We start from the raw sequence: 13,967 nt of genomic DNA, 5'->3' as shown, positions 1-13,967 counted from the left end.
CCATTCCTAAATGTCCAGGAAAACTATCTCTTGCTCAAAACAAGTAAACTAGAACAAAATACCGTATTGAAAACCAATGATATTGTCAAGCACAAAACTTGCTAACTCATATATTTCTTGAGACGCTGTGTGTTTTGGATGATTCTGAAGCAATAAAGTACTAGATATTTATTACTGTACTAAATATTTTAATATTAATATTATTCTTCAAACTATATTTTTTAATTACAAAATGTAATAAATACAAATATATAGCTTACAAATACATTAGACATTTCTAAAGCACAAAATGTATTTACTTTTGAAAACAAATGTATAGTTTTTCCAAGCTTAATATTTTTTAAAGCACTTTAGACAAATAAAAATTTAGACAAATAAAAATTTAAAGTAAAAAAAAATATTTTATATATATATATATATATATATATATATATATATATATATATATATATATATATATATATATATATATATATATATATATATATATATATATATATATTATTAATATTTACAATTTATTTGTAATAAAAACATAATTTCGAATTTACAAAACTTATAATTATTAATATAATTATATTATATTATAATAATACTTATTTATATTGATAATTGACATTTTTCACACACATTGTGCATAAATATAGAACTGTAGCTGATCAGCAAGCATGCAGCTTGATAAAATTACTTATTCACATCCCACATTCTCCAAGTAAAATGTGGAGTCTTACAGTACATGAATCTACAAACTTTTTAAAGAGATTAAATAGTAAACCCTTAAATAATCAAACACCAATTTAAATTTTACAATTTTAAGACTGTAAATCCAAAAATTACCACATTTGGAGAAAAGTTGTATGTAGGACAAGTATTCCACATCATAAAATTAATTTACACATAATGGATTGCTGAATTGACCAGGCATCATTGCATTATTGAATAATGTTGTGGTAGGAGCTAAACTGGGCCACCCTGGAAGCATGTCCCATTTTTGGCAGAGAGGTTTTTTTTAGTTGGGATAGCCCTCTCAGAAGCAGCCTGCGTGTTTACATTCCAAGCAATTCCCTTTCCACTCCGTACAGGGATATGGGCTCCAACATTTGAGTTGCTTAATTACAGTCATGTGACCCTCAATCATTTCAATCTTTTCAGTTCAGAGCTAAAACTTGCTACTAAAACAGCAAACCAGATTTTTACTTGAGCAACATAAGAGCACACAAGCTTACCGGTAAATGACTAAGAGGCACGTCCACCTGCCCGAGGAAGTCATCTCTGGTCTGCATAAATAAAGAGAAACAACAAAGAGAGAGCGAGACGAAATTAAAATATCAGGGGAAAAACGTAATTCAGAGATTTGGCTGTGAAACATTGACTTTAGCAGGAATTCTGGCAAGGAAAACCACAAAGATGAGGATAAATACACACCTGTATAACCCAACAAGAATGAATGAACGTGAATGTATGGGAAAAAGAAAAAGAAGCAAATACAGTAATAAGAGCAGTGTTAATTTTAAAAGCGTCACTTCAAATGGGAAAACCCTGACAACCAACCCAGTGAGGAGCAACAGATGGGCAACGAGTGAGGGTCAAAGGTCAAAGTAGGAGTGTATTAATGTATGAACCGCCAATCACAAGCCTTCAATCCATTCACCCATTCCAATAAGCCAAGCTGTGAGATTGTCAGCTGTGATTGTCAGGTGTTTGGGTCACGTTAGACCAGTAGATTACCTGACCATGGTTGAAATGCCCATTCTTTGACCGACCGTGACCAATGTGAGCCTGTGTGTGGAATAAACTTATTAAGACATGGACAAGTACGTACCCCCAGTTTGGGTACACAATGTTTAGCGCACTGAATGTACATGAACCGCCATGATCATGCATCATAATAAAAATGACATTAATGCAACACTAATCTTAAGGCTTTAGCAACATTGCAGAAATAGTCCAAAAAGCACTTTTGATAAGCAAAGCAGAGCACAGAAAGTGAAATCAAAACATTAAAAAAAATAATAATAATACAAAAAACAAACACAAAAGACAAAACAAAAAAAATTAAAAATCATCTTTAATCCAGTTTGTGAGCACCAGAACAGCAGAATGGGTGGACAATAAAGCTCATTTATTGTGGAAAGGTTAAGTATGAGTCACTATTTGTGATGGTGAGTGAACGACAGGGCCACAAATACATTCTCAAACCCCTATTCATCACAAAAAACCCACCATGTCTGAGACATTCCTCTGATTAAATGTTAAGCATTTCAGAGCCAAGTGGGGTTACAGCCTCCAAGTCACCAACTGCAGTTGTGAATCACATACAGAAGCAAAATTAATTAACCCAAAGGTATGAAGGAATGACCTACTGCAGAAAGCTCAAGGAGCTAGCTGACTCTTAAAGGTCAGACTATAAAAGAATTACGTCCACTGTGTCTTGGCAAAGATTCCTGTAACTACGGAAACTATTTTCCTATCCTTCTGCAATAAAAGTGATGCTCTGAAGGAGTAAAAATGATTTAAATGAGGTCTTGTAACTTCACAGCGACTTTGAGACCATTAAGATATCATGTCTTTATGACCCTGAAAGCCCCGTTCCCACACAATGCCCTGAGTGTTAAAAATAAATATTTGCTTAGTCATCGTCTATTACAAAGCTGAGTTAGCAGACGACTCCAGCCATTAAAGAGGCCAAAAAGTGCAGAAACTGGGAAAACAAGACAGCAGGGAAGTGAGAACCAAGAGGCCATGTTTAAAGAGACGAGTACACACACACAAAAAAATAGGTTAAATAAACCAAACAACAGACCAAAAAAAAAAAAAGGATCCCATTACTTTGTTAAGCTATAGGTCACACATCTAGGGACTACAAAGTTTAGGTTAAAGGGTTATGACAATAGGACCTGAGAAAAAACTTCCGACAACTGATCCACAAAGCACATGCTAAAATAAGACTGGAGCCCCCACAAATTTAGCAGTGGGGTTCCTGTCTGAGCGACAACAGCAAGATTCCAGAGAGCAATAGGGAATGCTGACAGAGCTCGACTCTTCCATTAAATCTCATTTTTACTCTCTCAAACTGTTCTTCTTTCGCTTATGAGCACACGCAGACTTTTTAAAGCTCAAAATCCTGAGCTCTGTAAGAAAGCTGCCAAAGCAGACTTAAGCGAGATCTCCCACCCACCCCCACACCATCTCTTCATCACGCTTGCTAAAACTTGTGAGACAGCAAACAGTCACATGTATTAACCTGAGAGCACTGGCAAGTCTACAGGAAACCCATACACCCCGCAGGGGATGAATGCAATAAGTGACGAATGAAATTTCATAGTTATTACATTTGGTAAATTCAGCAAAACATCTTATTAAAAACAAATACTGATACAGAACTGTATCATAAGAGCGGATATTGTTTGTAAACAAGGACTTTACAAGTTATTATATATTACAAGCCTTAGCTTCAGAGATAATTCAGAATATTTCATAAGACACATCAACAAATACATGCTTGAGGCATTCAAAACAGCTTGACAGCTGGAAGTAAACAGATCTGTGTGAGAGAGGTTCAGAGAAGAACTCTGCTGCTGGAACATTCAGCTCCTTGACTGACTCATTTCCAGTAAAGCCTTTTGAGCAGGTACTGGAAATATATATGCTGCCGTTAGCTGCCTCGGAAATTGGTATGTGTATGACATTCCTAATTGCGGAATGTGGACGTCTCAAAGATTCCGGACCTTCCGTTTGCAAGTGCAACATCTGTGAAACTGAAGTCCTGCTTTCCACATTCCATCGGAAAGATGCTTTTATGAATAATGCGCATGATGGATACTAGCTTCTAGTACTAGTAATGGTTGGTGACAAACTGATGAATGATGAATTGGTTTCTAAGATAACAAGGAATGAATCACTGAAGGGACTTTCAAAGCCAGTAAACTCAGTGGTAACCTGCAGGGAATGACAAATTACATTTGGCAAAATAAAAGGAAGACTGTTGAAAAAAGCAAATGCTTGTGAGAAACTCTGAAAACAAAGCCTTAAGCTTAATATCACTATAATGCATGAAGATATTCTACGTTTGAGAAATAACACTTCAACAAAGTGCTGTAAAAACAGCAGTACGTGTAACTATATATTAGACCTTAATCACCACAGAACAGCTGTTACAAGAGATGAACGGTGACCCAGGCCAAAGGAGAAAGGCCGCTTGCAAAACCAACAACAACACTTGACACAGGACTAAAGATAGAACAGGCTCCTCTTCAAGAGAGGGGGAAAACACAAGTGGACAAGCCCCCATGAATGAAGTTACATCTGAAATTGATTCTGGCTTCTATATATTTTCCACTTTTTCAATATCTTGAGTATAAGAGTTTGGCCCCCCTTTTTGTGGAATTTTTTACTTCCCAGAATGTGGGTAAGTCATTCCTGAACCCACCTCCTTTTTCCTCCACCAAAATCCTGCTACCTCTTCTTTCATCTGTTTTTCCCATTCTCCAGCCACTTCCAAACTATTAAAACACACTTTGAGAAGTCTACACCCAACAGTGTACTTTGAGTAACTAAACAACGGCTTGTTAATGTACAAAAAATTAAGCACTTCATATTTAGCTCAACTTTAGACCCTCTGCTGTAATTACCTGTGGATTGTTGTAGGTAGGCACTTTTCCAAAGCTAATATCCCGTGCAAGGATGGGGCTGTGCTCGCCTCCCTGACTGAAATAGATCTTAAACTTGGGCTGTTGGGAGTTCTGTTCCTTCTTAATTTTGAATGTGCAACCTTGAGCACTGTTCTCAACTATCTCACTCTCAGTCTCCATTTCTGAGATCGGGGCATGAAGATTTGGCATAGATCCGAGACGGGAAGGAAGGCCTCTGGGATATAACGGCTGTGAAGTGCTCCTCTCAAGTCGGATCCGAGGGTACCGCACCAAGCGGCTGCCTTTAGTACCCGTTATGCCCAAATCACTCACGTCAGCCTGAGTAGGGCTAAGGTGTCTTCCTTGGTCCTGTTGAAGCTGGAAGACGAGTCTTTGAGTTCCAGGACCTCTGTCTGAGCTTTGCTGGACAGACCAATGGTGGCCATTCTGGCCATTCTCACTGTATGGCATGATCCTGAACTGCTGGACATCCGAGCCATCTGCGGACCTTCTTCGAATACAGACACCTCCAATGGTAATCCCTTGATTACTGGGTACTCCCAAACTAGCATAGCCATTTTGTCCATCACACGGCCGGACGCAAAACACTTGCCTGTTAGGCTGGATAGGCTCAGTACCTGTTTCCAGACTTTGGTAGGATGGGGCATCTCCTCTGTGGTAGGCTGGAGGTGGAGGTAAAAGCCAGCTTTCACCAGTCTCAGTGTATGCAGGAGCTGGCTCCTGAGGGTACCCTGGAGGTGGATCAGAGGGCAATGAATCTTCTTGAGGTGCAGTTGAGCGTTGAAGGGATATCTGGACAGAGGTGCTCTTGGTCATCCGTGGTTCAGTTTGACCCTGGAGCTGTGGGATGAACATGGAAGAGCTTCGCTTTAGAGAGGCATCCGAACAAGCACCCGATTCTGGGCTCTCTGAAAGTCCTCCGTTTTGAGTTTGCGTATGGAACATCATAGCCCCGGCGCCGCTGTAGCCAATCTCATCTCCGTCCTCCACTGTCCCATTTAGCTGCTCCAACTCCGGTGCAGTGTTACTGCGACCCGATCCAAAATACAGCCGAAGCCGGTGAGACATTCTCCTTTCTGCCTTGATCTGTCTCTGTCCAGCTCTTGCTGGATCTGTCTCGCCTTCTGTTTAGTGTGTCTGATCCCCTTTTGCTCTCCCTTTCTCTGTCTTGCTCATCCACCCTCTTTCCTTTCTTTCTCTCTTTCCCTTACTCACAGACAGAGGCTGCGTTTCGTTTCACAGCTACCAGTGAATCGCTGCCAGGGAGCTTAAAAGTTCAACCCACAAACTTCAAGGAGAGAGAGAGAGAGAGAGAGAAAGAGAGAGAGAGAGAGAGAGAGTGTAAAAGCTGGAAAGAGCAGGAGAGATGGGGAAATAAAGAAAAAAAAAAACTATCCCATGTGTCATACTGTTTGAGCTGAAGTCCGATAGCGACAGACAGCAGAAATAGCCCAAGTGGCAAGCTGCATTCCAGGCATGATTGGATAAGGACGCCTGGCGCTCTTGCAGGCAAAGGTGAGGGTAGGGTGGCCAAAGTCACATGATCCAGATGGCGCCCACCCCCACTTCCCGGTTAGACCTAAACAGCACTCTCTCAGCTGCTACTGATCTGTCAGAAGGAACTAGACCGCCGGGGGTGGGATGAGAGATAGAGGGATCACAGCTGAATCAGGAAACACTCTCCAAAAGCTCATAATTCTTTGTGCTCATCCCACATACAGGGCACACTGGGCCAAGACAAGCTGGGACATGGTGTTACCCACATATCAAGCTGGTAAAAGAAAAATGTTGAAGTACTTACTCCCAAAAATACCAAACAACACAAAAACAAGTCATTACTCAGACCTGTATGGGTAAGCAGAAAAAGTATTAGAGGTTTACCACTATCGTTAGGGACATATTCTAGGAAATACCCAGGAAATGTACATTTACTGGAAAAAAACACTAGAGCTTTTCATGTTTGAGCCTCTGTAGAGACATGCAGTACTTCCCATCAAGCTTTTTAAGGGTTGGCATGGATGAAATGTTCCATCTCCATATTAAAAAAAAATACTCAAGGGAAGTTTTAAACCACAAGACAGTCACTCTCCTTCAACACAGTAACAATGAATCAGGATACAGCCTAGGGGCCATTTCATAAGACGTAGAGAGAAATAAAATCTACAATCATGACCACTCCTAAAACAAAAGCAACAAAGCAATTTACTTTACTCTGTACAGCTTAAAAACCTTCTTAAATTGTGGGTAATTTTCAAAACAAAATAATTATAATGCATTTCCTCAAAATGACTGGAAATATGATCAATCACAGACTACTGACAGCCACATTTATTACATATAAGCCACAAGCCTGTGCTAAATGCTTCATGAAATCTGTTTGGGGTGAATAACATATGTTTTCGTGCTAGCATTTGCTTTTTCTCCACAAACACGATCCACAAAATCTGAATCTTTAGATCAGTATCCTGAACCTCCTGCTAACAGACATGTGAATGTCATAATCGATTTGACGCAGACTGATGACGGGCTGAACAAGTTGCTAAGGCCAATGTGAAAATCCAGAGAGATGACACTACACTGGCCGTATTCAAACTCAAAGAGACAGTGCACACAGACAGAGCTTTGTCAAAGGAGAAAGGGAGGACAAAGGCCACTTAATTGCAAGGGCTCTGAAAGACTGCATGTATATCCATAATGGAATATAGACCAACCACGTAACTCATACTAGACCATTTTTAACGATAATAAAAAATAAACAGAGCAATTTGTAACACTGAGTTGCGCTTCATCGAAGTTTGCTTGTTTTATTACCCACTAGCCAGAAATCATAAGTCTGGTTGCTTAGTAATGATGTAAACTTCTCAAATTCAGAGTATGGATTGTCATAAAATGTAAATACGATTTTATGCGGTAAAACTACAACAAATGCACAGCGACACCATTTAGAGCAGCACCAGCCCAACATAAACCATGAAGTCAGAGCAGCGTCTTACTGGATGGAGTGAACGAGACAGACTCCAACTGAAAGAAAAGCCTTGATTGTGAGAGTGTGGGCCCTCTCTAAAGGGGGTATTGTTTTGGAGGGCACACATGCCCTGCAGTGGGTGAGCTGCGAACAAAGAACGGAGACATCATGGCGTGAGCATTAGTTTCACAGCGCCAAACATTCTGAGAATTACGACAGAGGGCTTCCACAGCGCTACCTACACATACCAAGACTTCACATAGTATTTTCTTAGCAAATATAAAGACTATTTCTTAAAAACCAACATTACATAAGCCTAAATAGCAACATTTGGCTGAATGATGGCAAATGGATGAATTGAACTTTTTCAAGAAGCACATTCGCTCACCCACACGACTCTGGGGTGGTTATGTGTATCCATGACAGCGGTTTTGGGAAGGATCTTCAAAAATTGCTATAAATTGTGGTGTGCAACCCATCAATCCAAATCTTAACTACAAAGAGAAGCCATTATCTTGTCTGTCTTGCTTGGACCACAGTAAAATATGCACCAGTCGGTAGTGGAACTTGTTCATTGCATCTAGCTTTTAAGCAGCCTGAACATACAAAATGCTTTGCACAAAAGAAAGTGGAATGATAGAGGTGCTCTCACTAAAAACAGCAGGACAGAGAGTAAGAAACGGAGAAAATAGCAAAGAACAACAATCCCACTGCCTGGTCACAAACTAAGAGGTATAGTCAGTCCCTCCAGAAAAACGCGATCATGCGATGATTTAATGCATAATCAGCCAAGGGCCGCATATTTATGCGGAGGTCGCATTTTTTAAAATACGCCGCACTTTCGCCGCATAAAATCCCGATTTCAGGAAGAAAAATATGCGGAGGTTTCATAATCATAATAATTTTCGTTGCAAAAAAGTCACATATATCTTAGCAGAAAGTTGAAAAATGTTGCGTTTACTTCACACAGGTAAATCGCCATTATTTCCCAATGGGAACCTTATGAAGTGACGTAATTGCGCGACGTGAACATCATCTGTGAAGCCCGCGGTGTCATTCTCATCTGCCAACAAAAATAAGCGCAAAAGACCACGCGAAGCAGTTACCCGGTGTGTTACATGACAGTGGGGGCAAATTATTTTGACAGAGGGATGAGGATGAAGATGGCGAATGATATGCCAGTGTTAAAGGCTACGCAGTTAGCTTTCATTTTCACAGTGGACTGTTGTAGTTTCTTTCAGAAGTTGATGCACCTCTACAGTTGTAAGATTGTACTTTTTTGTTACAGAATAGTACCAAAACCTTACAGTTGTAAGTATATTAGTAGTATGTAAAATAATTTACGTTGCAATAAGAGATTGCACTTTGCAATTCCTGTAAAACAGCATTTGTATATTTGTGTGTATATTTTATTTGTATTCATTTTTACAGAAGTAGTTGAATATTCCTTTTGTAAAGCTAGAGAACTTGTTTGACTCAATGTTTTGTAAGTTTGAGCCATGTGTTAATTAAGGTCTGAAATAAAACAGAATGAGAACTTAAATATTCTGTGATTTAGTATGCTTGCTTATCATAGGAAGTCATAAGAAATGACTCTTTACAGTAAGGTAGTAGCCTAGTGATAACAGGGTGTTGGGGGGGGGGGGCACCTTTTTTCTCTTTTTCATCAAACCGCAGTTTTTGCAAGTTCCCGCAATTTCATCGCATAAGATTGCAAAAATATCACGCATATTCCATCGCATTTTTTAAGAAAACCTGCCGCATAATCAAGGATCTTTGCCCGCAACAATCACAAAAAAAATCCACGTTTTTCTGGAGGGACTGTATAGTTACTGATATCAAAGGGATAGTTCAACCAAAAATTAAACTGGTGCACAGAAAATAGGTGCATATGACTTTCTTCTTTCAGACAAATACAATCAGAGTTATATGTATTTTTTAAATGTCCTGGTTCTTCCGAGCTTTATAATTGGCAGTGAATGGAGGTCAAGATTTTGAAGCCCCAAAAAAGTGGATTCATGCATCATAAAAAGTACTCTACAGGCTCTGTTAAGGAATGCCTTTTGAAGTGTAGCGATATGTCCGTGTAAGAAAAATATCAATATTTAAAACTTATATATTGTAATCTCTAGATTCCCCTTAACTGTCATTCGCACATTTACGAGAGTAGCGCTTGTTTTTTTTATTAACTCAGACTGCATCTGTCTGAAAGTAGTAGTAATATACATCTAAGATGACTTGAGGGTGAGTAAATCATGGTTATTTTCATTTTTGAGTGAATTATCGCTTTAAGTGACAGTCATCAGCTCTGCTTCACATTTTAATCTACTAAATGTACTCAGTAGTTCTCAACTGGTTTTGCTCCAGGCTTTGCATTCTACATTGGGCATCATCATAGTACCAAATCTGCACATCTAAGGAAAACATATGATTGCATAAAAAACTGGAAGAAATTCTCCTTCCTTTTAAATGTCGATAAGTGTTATCATTTGCATTTACATTCATCTCCTTGAAACACAACTGGTTTTGTTCTAGAGCAGAATGTACCGTAGGTAACTGCATACCAAGCAAAGCAACTGAGCATTGTTGCTATGGGGACACTAATGAATGGATTAACACTGACATTAGTTGCATAACAGTGAAATTTCCTTTATTGTTTCACAATTAAATAATTTAATAATGTACCTATCAGTAATGTCAAACAACTAAATCTATAATATTATCTGGGCCGGAAAATATAAAAACTTCTCTGCAGTTATTTTTTTAGAATGCTCTAATGATTCTTTTGGAGGTACAGTTAAGAGGTACAAGCTACATTATTTACAGACAAAATATTCTGTAATGAGGAGAAGTAGTAAAAACTGGAACACCAGTAAACACACAAGCTGTATTCCAAAACCCAGCAAGCTGCCTACCTCAGCTGATTTAATTACACAGCCTTTAATAGATACCGATAGCTAAGAAACACTGTATCACTGGCAAAAATGAATGGAGAAATTATGATTAAATAGCTACATTGCATGCAGTGCCAAATGCTAAAGCAAAAATTGCTCAATTAAGTATTTTATCAATTTTTGAGAGTCATGTTTCTTTAAAGAAGGGTTGTTAGCTTAGCAACATTCTTGCTGGTTGCAACCCATGTGAAGCGTCCCAAATAAGTCATTTTCAATGTTCTATGACTAGGATATTGTCTTGAATTCTTGAAACTTGCGTGGGTGATTGTGGGAGCAAATAGTGAGAGTGTCAAAACGTTGAGAAATGCACAATTTCACAATTTTTATTTTTTTTAAAAGCCATGCAGCAGCCAATCACAGTAAAGTGAAGGCGATGATAACTGTCATAAGTGTTACAAAATCTGACAACAGTGCAGAGTTTCTGGTGAATTTGGTCCTGAGATCACACTGATAGACACTGCAGATAAATCAAATTTAATGTTGTTATTGTGGGCGAAAACAAATTGCCATTGTCTGTTGATTTCGTAATTGACCAAGGCAGTTCACTAGATTTTGGAGCAATTTTTGTGATTTTGGAGCAATTTCTATTTGATGTGTGCTGAAGTGGTTCTTACCAGGCGGTTTTCATCAAACACCTCAAAAAGAAGCCTGTGGTTCTGTGGGCAGACCTGCAGATATGACAGAAGTACAAACTCAATGTATGGTTGAAAAATTATCAGTTATAAAAAAAAAAAAAAAATAGATTGTCTAACATACTTTGTGATATACTGTAAATCTATTTCACTGGCAGGGTTGTTTTCTGAGATTCAGGTGCCAAACCTGGTTCTGGTGTGAATCTAGGTACTGTAATGAATAGGGGGCATTATCGTGGACTTAGAATAGCATCTATAAATCACGTTCATGTGAATGGACTTCTAAATGAAGCAGCTAACAATCTTTCACTAGATCGTTTTACGCACAAGCAACATTACCGGCCACCGACGTCACAAAATTGCATGCTGCTTCTAATAATAGATTATTACAATTGTCGCAGTGATGAAAGGTGAGGCATAGTAACAGATGTGTATTCCAAAAAATATTTCAGAGCTCAGTTCTTAATAGCACTGAACAAAGTTAAGATTTTTTTTTTTTTAATTATCATTATAAATAGTAATGCCTTCCAAGTATGTGTAATGTAATATATAATACATGAGCCATCTGGGGCTCAACTGTGGACAACCAAAAAAAAGAAGTAAATAAATAAGAATTGAAAAATCAACTTACTCTGAAATAGAATTCCTCATTCCATTTGGGATTGAGAGTCTAAAAAAGAACCAAGAACATGTTTATTTATGCTTTTCAACATTTCTCACACAACTGATACAAAATTTTTGTTTTGTATTGTAAGGTTACAACATCTATAAAAACCTAACATAAGTTTTGCACATTTACTAAATTGCAGGTGGGAAATAAAGCATAGCTAACTATTTTGTGCATGAATTAGAAAAAAGTAATTATGTATATAAATATATACATACACATAAACACACACAAAACACACACACACACACACAGACAAATGATGAATAATGTTTATGGAAATGTCAATGTCAACATATTTAACACATTAAAAGCATTTTTTTTCTTAAAAATCATATATTCAAACTCAAAATCATTTAACCTCAATTCAAATTCAGGTATCAAGGTGGAATTTAAGCAGACATGCTTAGTTAAATTCTGAAAGATGATACCCGCTTGCTAGGAAATTTAAGCAAGAAAGCCAGTAGGTGACCTAAAAAAATTATTCAACTACAGCAGTGACAAGTATGACATTACCTTGATGAAATTTAGAACAGGAGACCTTGGCTTATATTTACTATACTTGAATAAAATATTTCAAAGGCCATGTCCACACTGAGATTACATTTTTTATCAAGGAAAACTGAGCTTTTTAAAAACGCTGTTCAAGGTGGATTAATTTAAAAACTCTGTTTTCACGTTATATTGTGGACTTTGAAAATGATGACGCAAGTTTAGTCATGTGACGCATATTATACCAATAGATATCCGTGTTTATACTGGTATATTCTGCACGTTATGTGCAATGCACTTTCACACTATTTCTATAGATGTGCTACTTTGTACACTCTTCATATCACAGTCCTGCAAAGATGAAAGCAAATTTACTCAAGATCGCGAGTTGCGTTATAGATCAGACGTATCTGAGTGTTTGCGACCTGGATGCATCACTGAATGGTGAAAACTGCATGAAAACGTTTCATGTCTGTTCCATGTGTATAATCTGCAGTGAGCTTTTTTTTTAGGCTTTACACATGCACAGAAAGCAAATTTAACTTTTTCTGTAAAACAAAAACTGCGTTTTCAAATGTATTCGGATTAATGTAGACGTAGCCAAAGTCGCTCACAGATGAAGATAAATAGAAGGAGAGAGAGACAGAGCGAGCAAGAGAGAGAAGGGTGGTTGCTGAAATTCAGACAGAGAGAGTGCACCAGCACTTCACTGATATTGATCCTTTTAAGTGGAAGGACTTAATCATTAAATCTACATAGCAGATTGATTGACAGCTTAATATAAATGTCCTCAGAGGAGTACCTTAACTGATTTAACGTAATATAGAAACAAACATATGCAATAGTAACAAGTAAATACTTTCTGATTATGAACTTTAGTTATTTTATCAGTATATTTGATTAAAACATTCAATTGAAAGTCTTCAGAACTTTTTATTTGGTATGTCAGCAGAAATGGCATAAACGAAATCTGATAATCGTGTTATTTAGCAATGGATTACCAGAAAATGGTGTGGAATCTTAAAATATTTCTAATTAATCTCAGATTGTCAATGTGGTCTTAAATTTACAGTAACACATTGAAATGTAATTTGCGCAAGAATTCCTTGATTGGCGGGTCTTATATGTACATACTGATATGATTTTCACACACAAGCATACAGGATGCTGTAAATACATCTGATTTATTGGTCTGTGAACCATGTGCCAAAGCTTATAAAAATGCTTCAGGTTATTAATGCACAGAAGCACACCCAGGTATAAATTACACAAGAAGAATACAAAGCAACATATGACGGAAACACTTGCTGATCGATTTTCAGCCTTCTAACCATGCAGTATATAAAAGATTATAAGACTTTAACTACACTTATATTAATATGAATCAATATAACAGTACAAAGTAAACACCTACACTTTTTAGAAAAACATTTTTGATGTTTGATGTTTTGAAAGGACATTTGAGTTCTGAGTGATGATCAAACTAATCAGAGTTTTGATTAAATTCAGTGAAAAAAAATTCATGTTCATTTTCTGCTTATAACATACTCAACAGCCTTCCCACAACTACTAGTCCCACAGGGCTCTGCACTGGGACCACTGACA

At 37.7% G+C, this 13,967-nt stretch overlaps 1 protein-coding gene across 14 annotated transcripts in view; it reads right to left on the bottom strand.

Moving 5' to 3' along the window:
• The window catches only part of nedd4l (NEDD4 like E3 ubiquitin protein ligase), a 63,349-nt gene that overhangs the window by 29,286 nt on the left and 20,096 nt on the right, over window positions 1-13,967 (bottom strand). For 4 of the 14 annotated variants that reach the window (XM_052587880.1, XM_052587883.1, XM_052587881.1 and 1 more), the window contains exons 4-6: window positions 11,835-11,873; window positions 11,186-11,239; window positions 1,227-1,277 (exon numbers count right to left, since the gene is read on the bottom strand). In XM_052587880.1, the coding sequence (XP_052443840.1) occupies window positions 1,227-1,277; window positions 11,186-11,239; window positions 11,835-11,873 (144 nt within the window). Of the gene's footprint in view, window positions 1-1,226; window positions 1,278-1,728; window positions 1,780-4,631; window positions 6,105-11,185; window positions 11,240-11,834; window positions 11,874-13,967 lie in introns of those variants that run through there. The other 10 variants (XM_052587877.1, XM_052587878.1, XM_052587869.1 and 7 more) reach the window with 9 other exon arrangements.

The sequence above is a fragment of the Carassius gibelio genome, chromosome B21 (genome assembly GCF_023724105.1).
Source record: "Carassius gibelio isolate Cgi1373 ecotype wild population from Czech Republic chromosome B21, carGib1.2-hapl.c, whole genome shotgun sequence".
NCBI classification, from domain to species: domain Eukaryota; kingdom Metazoa; phylum Chordata; class Actinopteri; order Cypriniformes; family Cyprinidae; genus Carassius; species Carassius gibelio.
Note: the sequence above shows the minus strand (reverse complement) of the source record. Positions and strands in the feature narration are given on the sequence as shown.